The sequence below is a fragment of the Odontomachus brunneus genome, unplaced genomic scaffold (genome assembly GCF_010583005.1).
Source record: "Odontomachus brunneus isolate Ranch 3 - 2012 unplaced genomic scaffold, Obru_v1 Obru_scaffold_203, whole genome shotgun sequence".
Classification (NCBI taxonomy): Eukaryota; Metazoa; Arthropoda; class Insecta; order Hymenoptera; family Formicidae; genus Odontomachus; species Odontomachus brunneus.
This window is the reverse complement of record NW_022639653.1, coordinates 375,267-398,274: the sequence shown is the minus strand read 5'-3', so window position 1 is coordinate 398,274 and position 23,008 is coordinate 375,267. Positions and strand designations below refer to the sequence as shown.

General features: G+C 40.4%; 4 protein-coding genes across 10 annotated transcripts; 1 reads left to right on the top strand and 3 right to left on the bottom strand.

Moving 5' to 3' along the window:
• Positions 1-1,059: 1,059 nt before the first annotated feature.
• On the bottom strand, positions 1,060-4,964 carry LOC116852126 (synaptic vesicle glycoprotein 2C-like). The gene is made up of 11 exons (XM_032832159.1): positions 4,813-4,964; positions 4,532-4,588; positions 4,157-4,318; positions 3,921-4,083; positions 3,411-3,532; positions 3,096-3,334; positions 2,758-2,984; positions 2,403-2,620; positions 2,096-2,255; positions 1,783-1,910; positions 1,060-1,497 (listed from the first exon to the last, which is right to left on the bottom strand). Exons 1-11 carry the CDS (start codon positions 4,814-4,816, stop codon positions 1,442-1,444), a joined length of 1,536 nt encoding a protein of 511 aa, XP_032688050.1. The 5' UTR covers positions 4,817-4,964; the 3' UTR covers positions 1,060-1,441.
• On the bottom strand, positions 4,874-9,508 carry LOC116852140. Its single transcript, XM_032832193.1, has 4 exons — positions 9,273-9,508; positions 9,134-9,178; positions 4,947-5,089; positions 4,874-4,905 (listed from the first exon to the last, which is right to left on the bottom strand). The coding sequence occupies exons 1-4, from the start codon at positions 9,389-9,391 to the stop codon at positions 4,874-4,876; spliced, it is 339 nt and encodes a 112-aa protein (XP_032688084.1). The 5' UTR covers positions 9,392-9,508.
• Positions 9,509-11,873: 2,365 nt separating this feature from the next.
• LOC116852125 (proton-associated sugar transporter A) lies at positions 11,874-16,728 on the top strand. 3 transcript variants are annotated; one of them, XM_032832158.1, is made up of 10 exons: positions 11,874-12,037; positions 12,122-12,152; positions 12,212-12,463; positions 12,863-13,125; positions 13,309-13,566; positions 13,665-13,912; positions 13,991-14,134; positions 14,254-14,442; positions 14,523-14,762; positions 15,513-16,728. In XM_032832158.1, exons 3-10 carry the CDS (start codon positions 12,264-12,266, stop codon positions 15,906-15,908), a joined length of 1,938 nt encoding a protein of 645 aa, XP_032688049.1. In that variant the 5' UTR covers positions 11,874-12,037; positions 12,122-12,152; positions 12,212-12,263; the 3' UTR covers positions 15,909-16,728. The 3 variants fall into 3 exon arrangements, with proteins under 3 accessions (XP_032688049.1, XP_032688047.1, XP_032688048.1); XM_032832156.1 differs by having other exon boundaries at positions 12,122-12,463; XM_032832157.1 differs by having other exon boundaries at positions 11,874-12,152.
• Positions 15,897-22,431, bottom strand: LOC116852124 (tetratricopeptide repeat protein 21B-like). Of its 5 annotated transcripts, XM_032832155.1 has the most exons (10): positions 22,097-22,431; positions 21,810-21,916; positions 19,187-21,362; positions 18,785-19,101; positions 18,185-18,519; positions 17,681-17,888; positions 17,297-17,610; positions 16,759-17,152; positions 16,364-16,524; positions 15,897-15,991 (listed from the first exon to the last, which is right to left on the bottom strand). In XM_032832155.1, the coding sequence occupies exons 3-10, from the start codon at positions 21,313-21,315 to the stop codon at positions 15,923-15,925; spliced, it is 3,927 nt and encodes a 1,308-aa protein (XP_032688046.1). In that variant the 5' UTR covers positions 21,316-21,362; positions 21,810-21,916; positions 22,097-22,431; the 3' UTR covers positions 15,897-15,922. The 5 variants fall into 5 exon arrangements, with proteins under 5 accessions (XP_032688046.1, XP_032688042.1, XP_032688043.1 ...); XM_032832151.1 differs by lacking the exon at positions 15,897-15,991 and having other exon boundaries at positions 16,257-16,524; positions 22,097-22,430; XM_032832152.1 differs by lacking the exons at positions 15,897-15,991; positions 22,097-22,431 and adding an exon at positions 22,018-22,060 and having other exon boundaries at positions 16,257-16,524.
• Between the last annotated feature and the right edge of the window lie 577 nt (positions 22,432-23,008).

Sequence of the window (23,008 nt, the reverse complement as noted above, 5' to 3'; positions counted from 1 at the left end):
CATGCGCACAGAGGAGGAATAGGAATGGGAGCGTTCTGATTGACCACGGTACGATTGGACACAACCAACCGATGCAAAGAATTATCTACTGAATTACTAGGTCAAACCAATCATTACAATCTGTGTCCAATCGTATCGTGGTCAATTGGGTCCCACCCAATAGGAATGTATACCTTTCTCTCTCGCACATATCTTAAGGTCAAATCACACTAGCAATTGGCGATTGATGATTGACGATTGAAGATTGGAACTTGACCAATTGGAACAAAGCAACCAAGGTTGAAGTTTGTTGATTCGTTAAAATCTAATCTTTAATTGTCAATTGTCAATCATCAATCGCTAGTATGATTTGGCCTTTAGGTAAATTTAGGAGAATATTCATTATTTTCTAGCAAGAAACGCTGTTATACAAAGCTATTTTATTGGCTAACTGTTATCTTAGAAGATATCTTAGATAATTTGTAGCCAATAAAATGATTTTATGGTTAACGTAAAGAATGACTGTAACTGTTGTTGGGGGATTGAGCGCTGAATAAATTTTTGTTTTGATCGGTACATTCTTTTAAAAATACACACCAATCAGATGCAAGAGTTCACTGAGCGCTCACGGTGATCAACTAGACGCTGCAAATGTTTTGAAATGTTTAAATACTAAATGCACTCAGTGGGTGTGTTCCGATATTTACTGCCAGTACTGAAAATCTATAGTATATATAACATGAACTATACATTTTCAATACTGACAGTGCATATCGGAACGCACCCAGTATTGCGAATTTTCGCGCGCAAACATGTCGCGCGAATGTCCGAAATTGATCAACTTTGCACGAAAGCAAGAAAGGAGAACGAAAAATGCGCCACAACAATGTTTCTCTTGCGAAATCAACGTAAAACGGTGTATTTGCGAAAAACCACGTAATACCTTATTCTCTAATGAAGTATCTTTCAAGATACGTGACAGAATATATCTTCCTTATTTTTGCGCTTAAAAGAGTTTTTTCTTGAGCGTTTGATAAAAAATACTTCTCTTTTTACGTGAAATCAATCAATCAATTCTCGTTAAGAGTTCAAAATTATAATTATAGCACAGTTTTAATTAAATCGCAATTGTTTTCTTATCACCTTTTGGTTTGATTATACTGACTGATAGATGACAGATCGCAATGATACTAATCTTGATATTGGTAGACTCTATCTTGTTACCAAATTAAATATCATTATCTAATAATATCTAATATATAATTATCTGTTATTTGAATATAAATCTGACAGTTTCATCTGAATTAAGTAACTAATTGTCAAGGACAGTGTGAATGGTCTCGCACAGTTTTTACAAATAAGTTTATTAATAAATATAACGATGAGTGATCCAGGTGCAGATTTCTTGAGTTTTCAGAGTCGTTTGAACAAACAGAAGTAGAGCGACCTCTTCTTTTCTCCATTACTCCAATGTTTCCTTCCCAGTTCTTGGTAATAGAAATGACATGAAACCACATGCTGAAAAAAATTTTGGTATTCAATTATAAAGATGAGTCAATTATCAATAGAGGTACAATTCCTTTCTTTTAATCCATTAATGACCAATGTTTAGAATCCTAAAATCTTATTATGAATAAAATGATTTTAGTAATAAATGTTCTTTTAATATAATTTAATTTTGAAATATTAAATTGTTTAATTAACGACTGAAATCTGTAGAAAATAAAAACAATCATAATTATGGCTTTTAACGGATTAAAATGAACAGATTAACAGATTAAAGCTATCCAGGCGGAATCTTACCAAAAAGAAACGCAGCGAATAACACGATTGGTATTACGCAGGCCAAATCGATCAAATAACCGAACACTAAGTTGCCGACCAAAGCTCCCAGCCGGCCCATCGTCAACGATAAAGCCGCGGCCATCACCCTAAAATATAGAGAGAGCTTTGCTCGATGTACGATGTAAATGTCCAGTAGAGTAAGATTCGAACAAATGAGTCATTGGATGAAAAAAATTTGATATGAAGTCGCGATAGCGAGACAAGAATCGATTGGAGCACACACAATATATTTCGAGTCGGATAAGAGAAGCTCAATTTGCAATTCGCTTACCTGAGATTCGTCGGGAACATGTCGACGATCACGCAATAAACTAGAGAGATCCCGAGAGATGTGAGCGCCTCGAACACGCATGAAAGCCACAGATTCTGCATAGAGTTCACTACGTAGTAAAAACCCACCGTCACCGCGCCAGAAACCACCAATGATAAGACTGAAATCGATATTATAAATATTTTCAATCTAGTTATTATTCTCTGTTATCTTTGAAGCTATACTAACTATTATTTTAAAGGAATACAAATTATATATTACAAGACTGTGAAAAAAACCTTACGTTTTACCGAATTTTGTCACTTACTCAGGAAGAATTTGGCTCCCAATTTGTGCACGAAGAGGGGCAGAATAATGGAACCTGGGATACACGCGAGCCCAATATACACCGTGTGCAGGTAAACGGACGGTGCGATCGTCGTATCACATCCGTAAAGGTCAATTATGGTGCCGTTGTCTGGCAGGGCAGATACTATACACACCGACGTGCTCTCCCCCGGATTCGCATGCTCGAATTCTTCGAACCTGTCGAGATTGCAAAGAAAAGTTAGAAAGATCCGAAGAAATCAACGTGATGGACCTATTCATTGCCACATTTTAAATTCGATCGCAAAGACCACGATGAAAGCGAGATCGTGAGTATGCGAAACAGCGAAAATCACCTGGTAAACAATTCCGGAAACCAGACCATCAGAGTGTAGTAGCTGCTGGTGAGTCCGAATTGAATAGCGCAGGCGAGCAGCGTGTTGCGCAAATAAGGTGGCTTGCAGAGCGCGCTTGTCAGCTCTCGTATTTCCGCGAAAAGGACTTTCAGATCCTTCCGTTTGTGCAGCTTCAACGACCTAGTGCTCTTGTTTTGTTCCTTCGTTTTTTCTTGCAGACACTTCACCTGAGAAAGAAGGAAGCAGCGTGAGGTAGAATGTAGAAGAAATGAAGAGAGAAAGAAACTCCCCTTCCTCTCTCGCTTCACCATAGACTTAGACGATCGAACGAAATTTACCGGATACGTGTCGGGGTCGGCACCGGTATTTTGCGAGTAGATCCACTTGAACACTTCGAGGGCGGCTTCGGTCTCGCCGCATTCCAGCAAAAATTTTGGGCTCTCCGGGAAGACGAACAGCCAAAGACCGAGCATAAGCGACGGCAAGGCGCACAGCGCCACGAAAAGATTCCAGGTCTTGAAGTAGAACATATCGCTTACGTACATGACGTTCAGCGGTATGATCAACCAGGCGATCACTGAAACGATACAATTTTGATTTGTATGATTCTGGAATTTTGCAAAAGAGGTCGCGATAGAATAATGGCAACTTACGCGGTAAGAGTATCACACCGACCGTCCAAAACATCTCCATCCAGCACAGACAGCGTTCACGGTATTTTGTCGGTTGAAACTCGCCGAGATACGGGAAGCAAATACCCATAGCGCCGGTCACACTGTATATCGATCGGAGTGTCAATACTTTGTTGCAGAAAACCCCACCCATGCGTGAATATGCGTTATTTTAATTCAAACGACAGTTCTCTAATAAATTTGGAATCGATTTTTTAAGAATTTTAGGACATTTGTGGGCGAATAAAAATGATAAAATCTTAGAAATGGAAATTTTAGGAATACAAATCAATTATATAACCGATATTCTTCGGTTCGCGTAAAATCTCACGTAAATTGTCTTGACAAAATTTCTAATGGAGATTTAATTGCACAGATAATATTGAAAGTTCCCTCCAGGGAAAATCAACACCATGTTGATCGAAGAGTTCATCACAAAAATTAAGGTTGCGAGTTGTGGGATACCCCACATATGTCGCGGAGTTCACTTACGCGAAGCCGTTGAAGAATCGAAAGAGCAGGAACACCCAAAAGTATTGGACGAACGAGGACAAGATGCCCACGATACCGTCCATCAGCAGCGTAGCTATTAATACGATCTTTCTACCCTTCGTGTCAGCCAGGCATCCCCATATATACGATCCAATCACCATACCTGCAACGATACTCGAAAATGTTGTAATCCAAATTATATAAAACTCAATTACTTTCGGACAGGGAATATTCACCTAACATCGGAGAAGCTGTTAGCCAACCCTTCGCGCTGGAGTCCATTTCTAGATCGCATTGAGCTGCCGGGAGCACGAACGAAAGTATCGTCACGCCGATGGCCGTGTCCATATAGATCAGCCCGCATATCGTCAACAGCATGTAGTGAAACTTTCCAAAACCTAAAAGCAGAGAGCATTCGCATGATTAATATCGGTACACGAGAATTATCGTAAGTAACTTAGATTCAGATTCTTCCTTGCTTTTAGAAAGCTCATTGCGATTTAGAAAGTATTTTAAGATACCTTAAAAATAGTAAGATCTTGGATCAATTTTAAATCAATTGACGAATAATGAACTTTTTAGATGTCTAAATTTTTTTTCAGAATGTTTACCTGTTACGGTGATTGCATGCTCGAAGTCGGCACCTCCGTCTGCCAGGAAGTCGAGTCCTGCAGGAAGAAAAAGGTGTAAATCATTTTTTTTCTCCTTTTCTGTCCATCTATCTATTTATATTCTATCTCTATTTTCAGTTAAGAACATTGTGGGATACATTGCTCAAATTCATCCAATTAAAATGAAAGCTGCGAAATATCCTAGAACGATACACTGTAGTAATTAGGTAACTTTTATATTATTCCAGATCATCGCAGGTGCGCAAACTATTCAAACTCACCCATGATCGCCGCTCAAGTCGCTGGACGTCCTGAAGTTGTTTGCGCAACGGAAGTTCTCTTTCAACGTGCCGCCGCAGTATCGTTTCCTGGTGCTGCTGATGCCACGGTATTGTCCCTGAGGGTGACGCCCTGCATTCATTGGTGAACACCCAGTGGTATCCTGTCGGCGTCGCTGCCGTGAATTTCAGCCCTGCTTGATTGCTGCCGAAGACGTGTCGATTTGCGAATGACGAACCGGCGCGAGCGGTACGACCGTGCAGTTCTTTGCGGCTGCTTCTGCAAAAGCGACAGAGCGACTTGGCTCGATCGGAAGGTGGCTGTTATTCGCGCGATCGCGATTGAGCGAATGATCAGGGGCCATGATTGCACACCTTGACATACCGGTGGCTTCCGGTAGCCCGTTCGAGGCTGAGTTGCGATAAGATATGGTTCTTCTAGAAAGTAGGGGTCAAAAATGTTTGTAGAAAGCCTCGCCATTTTCGAGAGTGATAAACAAGACGAGAGAACCGAGAGATTAATTAGAATTTAATTATTAATTAATTGTTTTGTTGATGCTTTCTTTTCTTATTTTATCCTTCTTTTCTCTTCTGTCTCTCATCTCATTAATTCTCGATAACGATCTGTGGATATGCATGTGACAAGTGTATATCTATACTGCGAAATGATTACTTGATGCAAGCACGCCAGCTCGTTATTTACGATCCGAATATACGAATGTCAGCATGAGATGTGAGGTGCTTATTTGATCATCATTATTTCATCATCATTTCTCGAGATAACGTATTTTTACAGAATTATGTCACAAGTGACGACTTTATTACGTCATTAATTAATATGTCTAAATTTTAGTTATGATAAGATACATTGTTACCATGAGATCACGAAATATCAGCATGGTATCAAATTTTTACATTAATAAGTCTGCATCAACTGTTTTTCGACACTTATCATTTGATATATTATTCTTCTACTTTTATCTACTCAATTTCTCACCGAATTCATCGCTCTGCGGTACAGAGATGATGAGAAAGATATATAAATTATTTCATTTAATTATAGAGAGAAAGGGTGAGAAAGGAAGAATCGACTACGTCAACGACTCACTTTCATCGTGTCAACAAGTTCATCGTGAGACCGAAATTACGTGGAAATGATTCTTCGTATAGCTAAAAATAGAAAATGCCATCGATCCGTAATACGAAGGATGAGTAATACTCATCAAAGCACGTCGTATTGAAGATTTACGATATCAAAGGTATATTGAATCTAATGCTGTGACATGAGAAATCAATGGAGTCAGGAGAAAAAGTGACGGTGAGTAACTGTGAAATTGAAACTATGTCGTACTAGAAAGAGTATATGAAAAATTCAAAACATTCCTGGTCAGAGATAGCCAAAAGAAAAGAAGGAAAGAAAATATCCCAGACCGCACAAATGTCCAAAATCGAGTCATAAGACGTCTTTAGGACTCTTTAAGAGCCTTCGCACAAGAACATCCGTAACATGTTAAGTTTACGGATTTCTTTGTGCGTTGACTTAAGTTTACATATAGGTATGGCTATTGTATTGTCAGTACTTAACGTAACGTAATATGTTACGGATGTGCTTTAGCTCTAAGATATCTTTAAGACAATACCTTATAAACTTGTCTTAAAGATGTCTTAAAGATGTTTTAAAGACGTTTTATGACCCGATTTTGGATATTGGGCTGTCTGAGATGTATACATATACAGGGTGTCCCGGATTACCTTCACAATCTCTCGTGAGGACGTAGAGTGGATTGAGATGAACAAAAAAGTCCCATACCGTTTTGCGATATTCGCAATAATAGTCGAAATATTAATTTAAAAAAATTGGTGAATGATCCCGCGCGATATGGTAGAAGAGCTGCAGTGGCGCCGTCTACCGTCGTATACTTATACATTAAGTCAATCTGAACAAAAAAGTCCTCTACCATTTTGCAAATGACCATACAGATTTTTAGATATTAATTAAAGAAAATTGTTACATGATTGTGTATCATAATATATAAATTTTCTTTAATTAATATCTAAAAATCTGTATGGTCATTTGCAAAATGGTAGAGGACTTTTTTGTTCAGATTGACTTAATGTATAAGTATACGACGGTAGACGGCGCCACTGCAGCTCTTCTACCATATCGCGCGGGATCATTCACCAATTTTTTTAAATTAATATTTCGACTTTTATTGCGAATATCGCAAAACGGTATGGGACTTTTGTGTTCATCTCAATCCGCTCTACGTCCTCACGAGAGATTGTGAAGGTGATCCGGGACACTCTGTAGAAATAATATATCCGAAAATTCTTAAATGTCATAACTCTTTTTTAATTAAAATTTGCAAGCAATTGCATAGTAAGGATTCCATTGAAGATGGAAAATGACTGAGAAATAATATCCTCTAATTTCAAATGTTAACTATTCAAAAACTATGAGTATCTCGAGATTATTGTCTTCAAATGAAAGTCAATTTGTGAATTAGTGAAAGGATCGCAAAAGGAATCCGGTGAATACGACTTTCCCGCGGTTTATCCGTAAAAATTGAAGACACCCTGCATATAGAGTTGAGCGATAATGAAGAACGTAATTGTATTGTCAAGAAATCACGCGCTTAAGACCGAAGCACGTGAAACGTATGACATATTCTCTCGCCTGTTACAGACTGTTTGTGCACTTCCTTTGGCAAATACAGAGCGTTTACTAAGATATTATCTAGCAATCACCGGCGACCAATAGGGGAGCGTGTCAGAAGCAGCCTACTTACCGGCTTCACTACCTACACGATTGAATTGTTTTGAATTCTTGGTATTTTCCACGATAAGGTACGATAAGGAAACGCTCGAAAACAGCGATCTGTCACCGTCGTCATCTCGCGCGTGGACGCAAATAATTGTAGGTTCCGCGTTCCCCGCGGTGCGACATCGAGCAACCGCGGCAGGGTTGGCTCAGTGCGCAATCGGTTATTTATACTATCGATAACAGACTCATCATAACTGATCGGGAAAGATATATTTGTATAAATAGATGTGTGCGCGATAGAGAATAAGCGATTAGAAAGCTTTATATACGTAAAAAAATTTCAATTGGTGCAACGAAATAGGAACCAACTGAAAATTAAGTGATCAGAACCCGTACAGCACAAATCTTCAAAGGACATTCTAAAGATGTTCTAAGGACATTTATACATCCTAAGAACGTCCCAGAACATTCTCTGAAGATTTTGTGCTATCTGGGAAGCGATATCTCTGTTACGAAAACTAATATTTCTGTTGTCCGAAAATATTGGTCTGAACATTCAACGATATTAGAACTCAGCAACTGAGACAACTAAACAATTGACTATACAGAAGCCTCATAAAGGAATTTTTCTGTTCCCACAGTCGAGTTTTCGTCTGGTCCCTCAGCAACTGAAAATTCGGTTGCGCCAATAGAATTGTTTTTTCCGTGCATAGATCGATCTGATCGAGTTAAAATTCGTATTTCGAATCGAAAGTTTGCCACGTCCGCGTTTTTTCTTATTTAATCGGATTGGATTTTTGTTCCGACATATCACACATTTCACGATTTACGCTACGTGAAACTGCCAATTACTAAATACCATTAAATAATAATTGAAATTCTGACGCGCATCTCATTTCGCGCGGCTTATTTACAACCTCATGTCGTTTATCGAATTACGGTATACTTTAAATTTCTTACCGCACAGGGATACTTTGTGTCTATTGGAAAAAAAAAAACAATCAATGGATTCAACGGTGACAAGCGCACGTGTTGACGCGCGCGTGCGACCTTCGATCGCGAGTACGAAGACCAAAAATAAATATGGACGCATACCACGATTACGATCGTTTGATTTGAGCCGGTGATTTGTCTAAGTTTCATCGATTACGGCTATGTTCGATAATATCGCCGTAATCTTTTTTTTTAATGCGAGTATCGACCCGACTGATCGCGCGCTGATACAATCATCGATCGACACAAAGCAATCGCAGCTACTCGAGCTGCACCGAGACTTCTTTGTCAATGAGCAAAAAGGGATTACCTGTTCGTTAACACCGTGAGGAATTAGTCTCTCTTGAGTCGATCGATAACGCGACATAAATTGGTCTCTCTGGAGTTATCGCTCCGACCGGTATTTAATGTCGCGCGTCTCTTTCGCATATCTGCTATATTCATCGTCTACGTCGGGAATAAAAAATGAATACTGTCAACAAACACGTTCTGAAACTATTCAACTCTTTCTTATCTCACATGAAGAGATAACATATCAAGATATATGAATAATATATGAACAATTACCTCTGGCGCACTTCACTGCCAGCTAGGAGTTCGAGACTCTTCACCCTCGGGTTTGTAATTGAAATTTGCAATTAAAGTTGACAAATACTTCTTACTTGATATTGCTGTCGACCACCGTGTAAACAAACATATAACTCACCTAGAAACAATTATACTGAACAAATACACACGAAAAACGTCTATCTGGAAATATCGCGAGAGAGACTCCGCGCAGTCAAGTTCTTTGTCGACCTTCCCGGGTGACAGCGATCCCACCATTCAGCACTTTCGGTGGCCGCGACCCTAACTGCTACGGGTATGAGCGCGATATTTAGACGAATATGGGCCAATGACGAGGAAACGCGCAGGGTCGACGATAGTTTTTTTCGCGCCATAAGCAACGCGCACGAATTAAGGATCGTATCCTTGTGGACGTCGGAATGGCGCAAAAGCGCCGATTCGTCGTTCTTTCGAACATCGGACGAGGTTTCCAGCTGGAGATTCTTGGAGAGAGAACTGTGAGAAACTTCATTTCGGAAAAGAAAAAGAAGGATCGTCAGTCCCTTTTTAATAGGAAAACATTAGAAGAACGACGAATTTTTTCGATGTTGGTGCAATTAGCGAAGATAAGAATGCCTTGATGAGGATAAGGACTCGGTCCAGAAAACGCCGGACCAGTTTTCTCGCGCCGACCCTGCGAGAACTATTGGCTAGTACTGGGATATCTCTCGGGATATCGTGATGCCTTAATTAGAACAAGTAAGGTACAAGTGAAAACTATTAATTGCAACGTCGCCAGCCAAATCTCAACACGGCAGATAGCCGTATATTGCGCGCACGCATACATCACATGCTCCCAAAGTTGATCTTACCCTCGTCGATCCTATCAATACCTCGGTGGTGACTTTGTAGAAGTTTCGTTGTATCGTACGCTGAGAAAAAAGCGGTTAGATTGACAAAATCGGCGGTCACCGGCCATCAAAGAAATATTGGATCTATTCAACAAAATACAATGTTAATGCAACAATAAGTTGCGTTAATATAGTGATTTCAATATTTCTTTGATGGCCGGTGACCGCCGATTTTGTCAATCTAACCGCTTTTTTCTCAGTGTAGGAATCTTCAGATTTCGGTTTCCCGTCTCGCGAAATCTCTGCAAAACTCGACGTTGACTTTGAACTATGAACTCTCTCCCCGAGATCCCGTAGAAATACTTTTTCTATTAATGATTCCGTTACACATTGACGATACGTTACCTCGAACCTTAAACACCGCCGACAACATCGATGCGGTGACAATGAATATCGATCCCGCAAGCATTTTAAAAGCACGGAGAATAGCGGCGTATTAACGAAGCGCTCTTCTGACGTCAGCTTGTAGACGTAATTTCCTGCGAGGAAATTGTATCCTGCACTCATCCGTGTTCTTTCAAAAGCGGGGAGGGTTTTCAATCTGTTTCTCTCTCTCTCTCTCTCTCTCTCTCTCTCTCTCTCTCTTTCTCTGTCGAAGAAATGGACTTGCGTCTTGTTGCGTCGATTCGACGTGCATCACAACTGAGAGCACAAAACGTCGCAAACTGTTTCAGATTTCTCGTGTATGCGCTCTAAGAATTCAAGAGAAAATTTTGAAACTACCTAAGCGGCCAAAGTTTATCGAGTCATATCGCTGCCAGGGACTTTACGCCTTAATATTCAAGAGATTGTGACACATCGCAGATCCCAGATTTCAAATTAAGCTTCGGCTAACGTTCAAAGTGTTAAGAGAATTCCAGAGATTGACATCGTCTCTGTCTTCGTCTCGAACGTCAAACATCGGGCGAACGTCAGCGGCCACGAAGACCTACAAAGAGCGGAGGAGCTTTCGTTGCGTGAATGGCCTTGCTCGAAGCTGCGTATTAGGGTGATAAACTGTATCGATCGATCTCTGCGTCTCTATAAAATTCACTTGTTTCTTTTATCTGTTTTATCACATCCTCTTTAATATATATATAATGACAAAGAAAGAGAGAGAAGGAAGATAGTAAGAAAATGAAAAAAAGAAATAGAAACATAAAGTGGAACGAATAGACGTTCGTATTTACTCGATTTAAAGCGTATTTACTGTTATACGCAAGTAATCGGATTGTCGGGAGACGTTCCTTCCTTATTGGACCTCGTGTAAACCTCCGGGTACCACGGAGAAGAAGGCAATAGCAAAGTTCAACAAATCTTCCGGGATTACTGGCGAAGAGAAAATGATCGCCCCGGCGATAGCGACGATATTGAACGGATTTTCTGTCGCAATTAAAAGAACATTTTTCTTTCGATATTCTTAGTATTGTTCAATAATAATGACGAAACCTACCTTTTCCCTTCTCTTTCTGAACAAATTAATTTCACCAAACAATCTCCATGTTCCACAAATGACGAGCCGTGTCTCTTAAAGATAATGAACTCCATTCTCGACAACGGTATGACCTGGTAGTGCGAACGTTCGTATAATCCCGGTATTAATTAGAAGATTTCAGGGGCAATGAGTATTCCCGGCTCGCTACACGGAAAGCTCATTTCAGCGAATCAAGAACGACACGAGCTGTTCTCGCGAGAGCTTGTCCGAGATTGCGCGGGCATTTCTCGAGCTTTCGCGTTTTCGCAGCGAGCTTGCGGAGTGACTTGGCGGCCAGTCGTCGCTCGTCCGCGTCTCTGTATTCTCGGGCGAGTTAATCGCACGGGCAGCGATGTGGTCCAGTCAATTCGTAAATAACTCGTCATACTCCCGTCGAATTTCCACTAAAGATCATCGATCGAGATCAAAAGTGTTCTTTGCATTGTACTATAATTTCTGTAAAATATGAACCAATTAAATAAATTAATCTAAGAAATATAAATTAATTTTACGCAAAACTTTGATTCAGGAGCTTCATACACAATTCGCGTTTAAAAAAATGTAATTTAATAATGATTATAATTAAAATATATGCTTAATATGTTGTGATTATCATTAGTTTATAATTGAGTGATATTTTTTTAGAATTCAGATTTATCGTTTGCAAAAGAAAAAGGTAAAATTTGCGACTCGATGTTACCTTTCTGAATGATAATGTATTCAAATGCGTTCAAGTGGGTGACCATGATATTGTTTACCCCGTATCGTGCGAGATAAGAGTCCAACCATGGTGGACAAGTTGCACGAGTACGAAGGGTTTGCGGGTAGAATTCACGGTATTCGCGATATCATCAAGGAGAAATGGAACAGCTGGAAGGAGTGGAAGACTGGTCTGAATCTGGATCAAGGCCTGGACGGATTGAAGCATCAACTGCGAGGACCACCCAAATTGGAACGCACGTTGGAAGATTACTCCCACATTTATAGGTGAACGTGATTCCGTCTATAGGATGTGCGAGTAGAAATTAGAAAATGTATTACAATAGAACGTTGATATAATTCGGAATGGTTTGAAGACGGCAAGTTAGTTTTTCGATTAATTTGAAGAATAAAAATAAAAAATATGCAAAAAAATTGGGGGAATATTAATTCGAACGAATCTTCTTTACATCTTAATCAGAATCTAAATCAACATATTTCTTTTTAATCCTTCTATAATCGTCACGATATGATCATATTTCGTTTTATTTTGATTTTTTTAGCTGCAATTCTGATTTATTTTTTAATTTGATTCAAATATATATGTAATTTACGTAACGCAATAGTTCGTTTCATCCACGAAATTCTCTATGGTCTGCCGTCTGTTTGCGGATCCCGTATTCTCAGGAGGAAAACTCGCGGCGAACTTGTCCGCGTATCGGCCGCCGTGATGGGGATCGAGTTCTCTTACGCGGCGGAGACTGCCTTCGTTTCACCAACGTTGTTGAAGATCGGTGTCGATCACCAGCACATGACGCTGGTGTGGGCGCTGAGTCCACTTGTGGGTTTCTTCGTAACACCCATCCTTGGCAGCATGAGCGATCGCTGTAGAGTGAAGTATGGCAGACGACGGCCTTTCATTCTTCTGTTAGCTTTGGGCGTTTTCATAGGCAAGTATGAGATATGTTCTATGTACGAGATAACGACAAACCTGTTAAGAATAGTGTAGAAACTTTGTCTGTTTAATAATACATAATCGAATTTAACAGAAAATTTTCTTCACACTCAATAATATCAACAACTCGGTGATCACTTTTGTTTCTATTTCCGTTGCTATCGTGTCCGTTACGCAGGTCTGATACTGGTACCTAATGGTGAGCACATCGGCTACACATTCGGCGACACACCATCCGACTCTAATGAGACGATTCCTCTCGGACATCGCACTACAGCGAAGTTGTTCTCGGAGGAGGCACCTGGTACAGTCGACAGGGCTTCTTCGCACTATTGGGGCATCTTCTTCACTATCCTCGGCACGGTTCTGCTCGACTTTGACGCCGACGCTTGCCAAAGTCCTGCGAGAGCTTATCTCCTGGATGTTACTGTGCCTGGTGAGTACCTACAGAAAATATTATTAGTTTAGTCTCTGTATTTTGAAATAAAATATTGGTCAATCAGTTCTCCGTACTAACGTTACAAACATTCGCAGAGGATCACGCCAGAGGTCTGAGCACGTTCACCATAATGGCGGGCTTAGGAGGTTTCATGGGCTATGGTTTGGGTGGTATCAATTGGGATGCTACCTCGCTTGGCATCATGCTGGGAGGCCATCTCCATGCGACCTTCACTCTAATTACGATCATCTTCGTCATCTGTGTCTTCTGCACGATTACGAGCTTCAAGGAGATCCCTCTGGAAGTATTAGAGAAAGATCAATATCAAGTTGACGAGCCAAATGTGGGTTTCTCTCATCTATTCTAAGTTTCATTTCTGCGCGATCACTTTGATTTCATTTTCGATTCTTTGTGTCTCTAGGAAAACATTCAGGAGACCAAGCTAGAGAACGAGCAAGAGGAACGTGAAAAAATAATGTCCAACGAGTCCACGTCGAAGCACACTTATGGTACGCTCAATGGCACAACTTATGATGAACACGAAATTGACTCCTTAAAGAAGGAGGTACGTTTGAGAACTGTTAACGCATCTGTAGTGGAACTATACTCCTCTAATGAGCTATAATGAATAATTTTGAATATAAATGGAAATTATTACTGAAAATGAATGAATTACTGATTAAGGAATTCGCTCTCAATCCGCTACCATCGCAGTCTTCCATACATTCCGAGGAACAATCTTCCGATGGTAGCCACATCAACTTCGGCTTCGATGATTCGCAGTCGCGCGCTGGAGTTGCGGAGATCAACCCGAAGGCAACTCTGAAAGAGTACTTGTTGTCAATCGTTTACATGCCGCGCAGCCTTCGTCAGGTATACGACCAATATCTACAAAACATTATTGCATAATTTTGGAGAACATTTAAATGGTTAATCACGAACTTGATCGACAGGTGTGCTTAACCAACCTGTTTTGCTGGATGGCGCACGTCTGCTACTCCTTATACTTCACGGACTTTGTAGGCGAGGCGGTGTTCGGTGGAAACCCACGAGCACCCATAGATACTCTCGAGCGGAAGCTCTACGAGGAAGGCGTGCGTTTTGGTTGCTGGGGAATGTCCATGTACTCGTTGTCCTGCTCGTGCTATTCTTTGGTTATCGAACGATTGATTCAGCGTTTCCGCGCGCGCAAAGTAAGAATTTTACTTCACATTTTGATCAATGAGATCAGAATATTAATAATATTATCAAAATATTTGATAATTTTATATAATTACTTATTATTCAGAATTATTTATTGTTTATTTTATACTTGATTCTATGATACAATTCTTTTCTATAAAGAAGAATGTTATATTTGAATGGTTCTTATTGATAAATCAAAAACCAAATTAAATGGTTATAATCATTTGGTTATTTGAATAAATATAATTTTTTTACATAAGTGAGGATAGATACTAGCTTTATAGCTAGTTTTATAACACTACGTCATCCGTGTTAGTGGTTCCATAGGCCCTTATTCCCCCAAGTTCTTGATTTATCAATAAGAACCATTAAAATATAACATTCTTCTTTATAGAAAAGAATTGTATTATAGAATCAAGTATAAAATTAAACAGTAAATAATTCTGAATAATAAGTAATTAGATAAAATCATCAAATATTTTGATAACATTATTAATACTCTGATCTCATTGGCAGATCTATTCATCAAAAGATTATAACCATTTGGTTATTTGAATAAATACAATTTTTTTTACCTCTACATAAGTGAAGATAGATACTAGCTTTATAGCTAGTTTTATAACACTACGTCATCCATGTTAGTAGTTCTATAGGCCCTTATTCCCCCAAATCTCTTCTATAACGTAATACATAATATTCTTGTAAATTTATTGATGTCTCTTCCACTGAGTGCTATCTTTCTGTGTGTGTGTACGCAGGTTTACATCTATGGCCTGCTCTTCTATAGTGCTGGAATGCTACTGATGGCCCTGATGAAACATCCAGTCGGCGTTATCGTTTTCTCATGGACCGCCGGTGTCATGTACTCCACGCTATTCACCATGCCCTATCTATTAGTGGCGCATTATCACGCATCTTCGACGTTCGCGCTTGCGACGAAGGAGGACACGGTTACTGGCGGTTTCGTGCGTGGATTGGGCACCGATGTCGCCATCGTCTCCTCCATGGTCTTCCTCGCGCAATTCCTGTTGTCCTGCTGTCTAGGCACGATTGTCAGCTTGTCCGGCACCACGGCGGCGGTGGTGTATATAGCCAGTGTCCTGGCGATGTGCGGCGCTGCGTCCGCCACGCAGATCATGTATCTGGATTTGTGAATCTCGTTTGTCGACTAACTCGCTTGGACTCTGGATACTAACTTCAGCTGCGTGGATTCGTATAACGGTGGGCACACGTCGAACTGATCATCACGGACAACCATTGATCAATAATTTAATCGACAATTGTATTATTCGTTCGTTCACCTAACATCAAGCGATTTCGTATATCTATATTTCGTATATCTACACTTATTTCATTTCGTGCGTTTATTATGTGTCTTACCAAGCGCTAAATTACGAGTACTGTTATACTGAATATTTTAGTTTGTCAAATTTTCAGTGAAAAATGAAAAAGCAATGGATATATTCGATGTATAATACAACAGTCTAAATGATCGACTAATACACAAGTCCAAGTAGAACAAATCTAAACTTCACGTGCGAAGATTATTGATACACTTTTCCAAAATGTCTTTCCTGATCCTCGGGAAATCTATGCTCTGCTTCAATACCTCGTTACAAGCTTCGATAGCGTCAGCATACGCTTTCGCTTTCAAGCAACAGTAAGCCAGTTTATAACCAACCGACAGCTTCGTTTTCCCGCCACATTTCCAGGCTTGAGCGTATTTCGTAGCAGCTTCGCGATAACACTGATCCTTTTCAGCGATGTAGCCTAAAAGTAAAGAAATAGTTAAATCATGGTTGTATTATAAATGTAAATTACAGATCGTCTAACATGGATCCTGTGACAATCCAGATTATTAAATAGATAATAATAATCGACAGATCCGCACTCATAATTATTCTCACAAACTTTGATGTTGTATAATAAATAAAATAATTGCCAGCTGGTTACAATAATTATCAATTAATATAATTCAATAACTTTTATTTTTCTGTGTTTTACCTGACAGTTCGTGAGCTCGCACGCAGGTGGCGTTATGCTGCAGCACACGTTTCAACAACTCATTCGCCAAGTCGTATTTGTTGGATTGCACGTAGATATCCGCCAACAACAGCCAGCAACGTTCCAAGTACTCGGCGTCTTCGAACGTCCAGACATTCTTACTGACACGTTTCAAATGATTTCTGGCACGTGGCGTTTGTTTCAGCAAGATATGAGCGGTGGCCATGCCAAGAGCGGGACCTACGTGATCTCGAAGAGCATCTTGACTTGCTAACGCGGTGCAATCCTGCAGGGCCTTTTCGATGTTAGATTTTTGCTTGGTGGCCAACAGGAAGAAGTCGCTGAGAAGTTTGTGGGTCAGTACCTCGTGAGGACTTCCTTTGGGATTCAATTCCTGCAATAACATGTCTCGACTGTATCATCCGCGTTCTCATATTATTACTGTATTTCAAAAATAAAAACGAAAAACAATAATAATAATCACTTGATTTTTAAATAATTAATAATGGAGAAACTTGACTTAATATTAATAGGATACCTGAAGCAATCGATAGGCCGTTCTTAAAGCCATCGTTCTTGAGTCCTGATACTCTGCATCCTCATCGTTGAACGCTTCGTTCGACAGTGTAGTGTCATCGTCAGGATCCAAACAGATCTCGATCATGTTGTAAATCGCCTGCTGTCCCCATTCCGGATCGCGTCGCGCAAAGTTGAAGTTTCGCAATGCGGAGTTCAACTTGCCTATTCGCCAATCTAAGAGTCCAGCACAATAGTAAAAACCAGCTTCGACATTACCTGCGCCCATCGCGGCCTGCGCGCGTTGCAGCCACTCGTCCAGGTCATCCATAGCACCTACAACATAATATTGAATTAATTTTACTGAGATACTTAGAAAGAATGAAAAATTGGGAGAATTCGATACCTGTTCTGCGCGAAACTTCAATCAGTCTCGCCAAAGCGGTCCAATAAGTCGGTTGACGTAATAGCAACTGTCGGAAATGAAACGCTGCAGTCTCGAAGTCAACCTTTCTGAATGCAAGATCAGCCATCATCACAGATGCGGCTTCATTATTGGGTTCGGCGTTTAATAGGATCGAACAATTTTGCGCACATCGGTCCAAATTGTTCATCTAACAAACAAATTTACCATTAGCACTCCTTTCGGAGATTAAGATTTAATAACTTACTCTACTAAGCTTTAAACTTACGTTTAAATAGAAAAGACATTTATTTATCTAATAAATAAATTCATCAATATTAAATTGTTAAAAAAAATCTCTACACATGTAGTTCTTAAAATTAATTATAAGAAATGTACAACTTAATGCTTAAAAAACAAGCTATTACTCAATTAATATTTTTATTAAAATCTAATCTCTCTTAATTTGAACGTTAAAATTTCTAAATCTAAGAACACTCTATTTACCTGCATATAGAGTTTCGCCAAAGATAAAAGAGCGTTTACATCTGTAGATTTATGAGACAGAGCTTCTTTATAATATACGATAGCTTCATCGTAACTACGCAAGGTTGTCGCATAATCAGCCATTGTGAGACAGATGTTCGCCAACATGTGTCTCTGATCGACGATGTCTGGCGAGACGGCAAGACGTTGGATATACCTGTGTTGATTTTCCTTAGCTTCTTTTAATGTCGCCAAAGCACCCCTAACGTTGCCTGATTTCTCGCGCACTTTAGCAAGTAGCAATAGTTCTTGTCCTCGCATCTCCAGGCTCAGAATATCTGAGTCGCCTCGTCTGTCTAAATAAAAAATGATAAGATTATAGTAATATCATTTAAATTTTATTTCATTTAAATATTATTTTAAAATTAAAAATATGACAAGTCAGTCAAACATAGTTAGTTGATTTCAATATCTATAATTGAATGTTTTAATGTTTTATTATGGGCAAGTTTTTTAATTCATCGATGGATCCATTGCATAAATACAGCGAAACGCTGTATTTGCGCATCATGCGATGGATCCATTGATGAATTAAAAAACTCGACTTATGTAAAAAATTACCTTGTAGTTCTTGTACCAATGTCCCTTCCGCTTTATCATATTGTTTCATTTTCATATATAAGTTAGCCAGGTCTAACTTTAGAGCGCCGCAATTGTTCTGCTTCACTATATCTTTATAGTAACTGGTTGCCTTTGCGTATTGATGTGCCTTAATGAGCGCCTTGCCCATCTTATTCGCAATATCCATTTTGTCGATTGGATTTTGAGAGAGAGCTTGCTCATACGCCTCTATTGCTCTTTCGGGTTCCTGTATAGACATATAGGCGTTACCGAGCATGCTGTAAGTCTTCGGGCCAGGACGATGTTCCACCAATTCTCTAGAAAACGTATATGAACGTCAACACTTAATCTAAGATTTATCTCACCTAATTACAATATAATCAGAAGTCGAATCGTTTGTACCTGAAGCACTTCGCGAACGCTTGACGATCTTTCTTGTAATTCAAGTTGATCTCGGCCAATCTAGTGTGCGCTTGTAAGTAGTACGGCTGCCCTGGACCGATACTCTGTAAACAGCCAACAGCGTTCTCCAACTCGCCCATGTCCAGATACACCTCCGCGATGCCGATCGTGACTCTTCCTATCTCACTGGTGCCGGCAAGATTCGACTTCGCTTCGTCGACGAGCGCCAACGCTTCGGCGAACCGCTTCGCCTTGCTATACGCCGCGATCAGTTCCAGGTACAACGTTGCTCGGTCCGACGTGGACATGTCGAATTTTCTGTTGGCGCCCAAATTGGCTAAAGACATGGCTGTTTGACAGCTCTTCACGCAGTTATCTAGTTCGCCAGCCTCCCGTTGTACCATACCAGTGATCAAATGATATACCGGCTCCTCTCTGATTTTAAAGTTGTAGCTCAGACCGACCTCGAGACTCTGCGACGCTAATTGATACTTGCCCTGATACGCTAGGATCTGCGCCATCGCGAGATGCGCTTGAGCGTTAGACGGCTCCACCGTGTCCAGCAACTTCCTGAGCAGATTCAACGCGTTCTCGTAGTCCGCGCTCTGCATCCTAGCCTTGCTGAGCAGCAAGAGCGCGACGCTGGAACCTGGACAAGCCTCTACGAGTAGTTCCAATAAGCGGACGCTCGGCTCCTTTCCTGTCGCACCGACCACTTCGTCGCTCATCGGAGACTTGTTCAAGGAATACATGAGACGTTGCTTCGCGATATCGAGACATAGGTCAGGCTTGAGCTCCTTCAGGTACTCGTAGCCGTAGGGACGACCCTCGCAATTCTTCAGCAAAACGTTAGCAGCTGCATCTAGGTAACCGAGCGACTTGCTGGCGCCTTCGCCGGACGCAATCTTCGCCGACATGAGCAGCAGTCGCACGTTTATGGCGTGCGGCTGTATTTCCATGAGAAAGTCCACCTGCTGACGCGCCAAGTCCAAAGCCTCCACTGAGCCTTCCAGCAGTTGACAGCGAGCCAGACCCATGAGAGCTGCGAAAGACGACTCGTCTGCGCGTATAGTACTTCTGTACCAATGCTCAGCGTCCTTGGCGTTACCGAGAGCAGCATAAAGATCGCCGAGTTCCGCCATCAGCTCCGCGTTGCTTGACGTTGACGCTTGCAGCGTCTTCTCGGCCGCCCGCGCCAGCTCCGCAAGTATCGCGTGGTCTTGGAACGCAATTCCTGAGAACAATTGCAAGTTCTCGATAAGCAGGAACACGTTCTTCGGCTCGGCAAGTAGTAGGTGGCGTAGGAACAATTGCAATTGCCGTGCACCCTCGTTAGTGTTGCCGTCTCTGCAAAGAGCCACTACGGAATTCGCCTTCATGGCGTCCAGGTTGTTGGATTCAACGGCTAATATTCTGTTCACCATCTCTAACATCTGCTCCCAGTCTTTCGCGGCTAAGAGACACTTCATCTTCTCTACCAGCGGCACTGGTGACTTGGAGTAGCGCACGATCAAAGAGTTGAGTATCGAGATACTCTCCGAGTGATCACCAGCACGTTGCTTCATCTTCGCGAGGCCCAACGACGCGCTCAGGTTCCTGGACTCCTCCTTCAAGACCAACTCGAAGAAGCGCTGTGCTTGTTCTGAAGCATCCGTACTGGAGCCCAATCTCGATTCTACCCATCCTTTAATGAGCAGCACGTTAACGTTCGTCGGCTTCAGTTTATACGCTCTATCTGTATACTCCTTCGCCTTGTCCGCACGGCGGGAAAGGAATAATACAGACGCTGCGAGACACAGCGCGTTGCAGGAAGCCTTCCTGCGCTCCTCCCGGATCCTGCTTTCTACCTGAGCTATAGTGCTTCTCTCGGTGCTTCCATCAGTTGCATAAGCGACGTTTTGCGCATGGAGAGCCGCTAATGTGAAGTCTGCATAATTCAGCAAACTCGAGCTCTCCTTGATAGCTTCATGGTTCTTGCCAACGAGAGCGTACGCCAAGCAGAGCAAAAGCTTTAGTTGTTCATTGCTTGGATAAGCATCACGCGCTTGTTTGGCTTGTGCCAACATTCCATTGTAGTAGTGCTGATGACAATACCACTCAATCAAAGCTATATACTCTGTTTCTTCCATTGTTTCCTTGTCTATATATCTCTTCTACTTAAATCTTTCAATTGATACTGGAATAATATAGATTAGAATTATGTATTATATTACGTAGAGTGTATAAAACTTTTTTTTTAAGTATTTGTGTGATTTTAAGTTTCTGAACTTTTAATTCTCTAAATTTTTACATACTTAAAAACTTAGATTTAACATTTTTACATTATTATAATTAGAATTAAGAATCTTTGGGTTCTGGTAGTTCATAAACAACATCAGGATGCAAAGGCAGAGAATTGGGACCCTCCAGGATGTCACGTGGTCCAATAATATGTTTTTCCAAATCAAAATTTTTCACCGTGAGATAATACTTCTGTAGATACTTGCATTGTAAGAACATATAATAATTGTTCACTATAGCATATGTGAATGCTGTCTATATAAAGTATATATTTTAAGTATCAAAATTACTATGTTTGAAAATATTCCATATAATTGAAAGTTAGAGCATAGGATTTTAATACCTCTGCTAAGAGTCTTGCTAAGCCTTGGCCTTTATATTTATCAGGAACAATGATGAATTGCATACGTAAGACTCTTTCATTAGTTTCATATTGCAATACTGCTCGAGCTGGTCAATAAATGAATAAATACATAATTGAACTTTTCATATAAAATCGATGAAATATTTAAAATTTAAAGCAATAATACAACGATAAGCGTGCTATTTACATTCATCGTCTAACTGCACGAAAAAAGTGCCGCGGCATCTATTGTGCTGAACAACATGCAAGAATCGTTGACAAATTACATTATTTCTTAATTGTTTCCACGCGACAGAACGCGATTTGAAAACGGCGATGCCCATTTACTCGTTCGGTGATTTTTTTATTCACTTCTCTTGCTCATAAATATGGAAATAACGCAAAATGACTGATAGGTTAGATTTGTTGACAATGTCGTTGCCGTGGAAACCGAGATCTGTTCGTTTTCAAGAAACTTCTGCACTAGTGCAATAAGTTAGAGTGAAATAAGCAGATTTTCTTTTATTCTAATTTATTGCACTTCTGCCAAGATGTGGATTCTCTTTTAGATAAAGGATTTGTTTTCTATTGCTGAACTATTATAGACTTTCGAAACTTAAAAACAGACAGATATACAGATAAAACTCCTCTCATAGCACAAGAGGCCTGTTCTTTGTAGCTACACTGATGAACTGGTGCAATATATTGAAGTGAGACAAATATAGTTTTCTCATTCTATTGTACATTAATTTTGAGTGTGCATTAATTTTAAAGGATTTTCAAGAGATAGGGTAATTAGTACTTTATCGCATCGGGCCATTGTTGCTACCTTCATGTCAAAACCCTTGAGATTCTCCTTGCCCCTAATTAAAATGTCGGTCATCTTCGCCGATTGGTTCACTACCGTAACCAACATTGAGCAGTAAAAATTCAAATCCAACCAATCAGCACGTATCATAATTTTAAAACCAGCGGCATACGTAGCTTGTTTCGTGCTGATTGCTTGCTGGATAGAAATACTCTGTTCTGATTGGTGCATTTCTGAAGACGGACCAATCAGAATAGTGTATTTCCGTCCAGCAAGCAATCCAGCACGAAACAAGCATGTGCCGCTGGCTTAACACTCGCTTTTTTGGAGCCTTGGTTTTTACAACATGCTCATCTCAATAGAGAAATTATAACCATGGTATCACGTTTGT

What these genes read in the sequence shown, in the direction of transcription:
- LOC116852124 (XM_032832151.1), bottom strand. Translation starts at nt 21,315, where the DNA reads ATGGAAGAAACAGAGTATATAGCTTTGATTGAGTGGTATTGTCATCAG. An exon ending in GCGTTCGCGAAGTGCTTCAG is followed by an intron (nt 19,102 to 19,186) that starts GTACAAACGATT and finishes TACGTTTTCTAG; the next exon opens with AGAATTGGTGGAACATCGTC. An exon ending in GCGAGCTCACGAACTGTCAG is followed by an intron (nt 16,525 to 16,758) that starts GTAAAACACAGA and finishes CTTTACTTTTAG; the next exon opens with GCTACATCGCTGAAAAGGAT.
- LOC116852126 (XM_032832159.1), bottom strand. An exon ending in AACAGCTTCTCCGATGTTAG is followed by an intron (nt 4,084 to 4,156) that starts GTGAATATTCCC and finishes GTATCGTTGCAG; the next exon opens with GTATGGTGATTGGATCGTAT. An exon ending in ATTCGCTGCGTTTCTTTTTG is followed by an intron (nt 1,498 to 1,782) that starts GTAAGATTCCGC and finishes AATTTTTTTCAG; the next exon opens with CATGTGGTTTCATGTCATTT.
- LOC116852125 (XM_032832158.1), top strand. Translation starts at nt 12,264, where the DNA reads ATGGTGGACAAGTTGCACGAGTACGAAGGGTTTGCGGGTAGAATTCAC. An exon ending in GATTACTCCCACATTTATAG is followed by an intron (nt 12,464 to 12,862) that starts GTGAACGTGATT and finishes CCGTATTCTCAG; the next exon opens with GAGGAAAACTCGCGGCGAAC. An exon ending in TGCCGCGCAGCCTTCGTCAG is followed by an intron (nt 14,443 to 14,522) that starts GTATACGACCAA and finishes CTTGATCGACAG; the next exon opens with GTGTGCTTAACCAACCTGTT.
- LOC116852140 (XM_032832193.1), bottom strand. Translation starts at nt 9,391, where the DNA reads ATGGTGGGATCGCTGTCACCCGGGAAGGTCGACAAAGAACTTGACTGC. An exon ending in GGCAGTGAAGTGCGCCAGAG is followed by an intron (nt 5,090 to 9,133) that starts GTAATTGTTCAT and finishes TCGCTTTTGCAG; the next exon opens with AAGCAGCCGCAAAGAACTGC. An exon ending in CTGGGTGTTCACCAATGAAT is followed by an intron (nt 4,906 to 4,946) that starts GCAGGGCGTCAC and finishes TGGCATCAGCAG; the next exon opens with CACCAGGAAACGATACTGCG.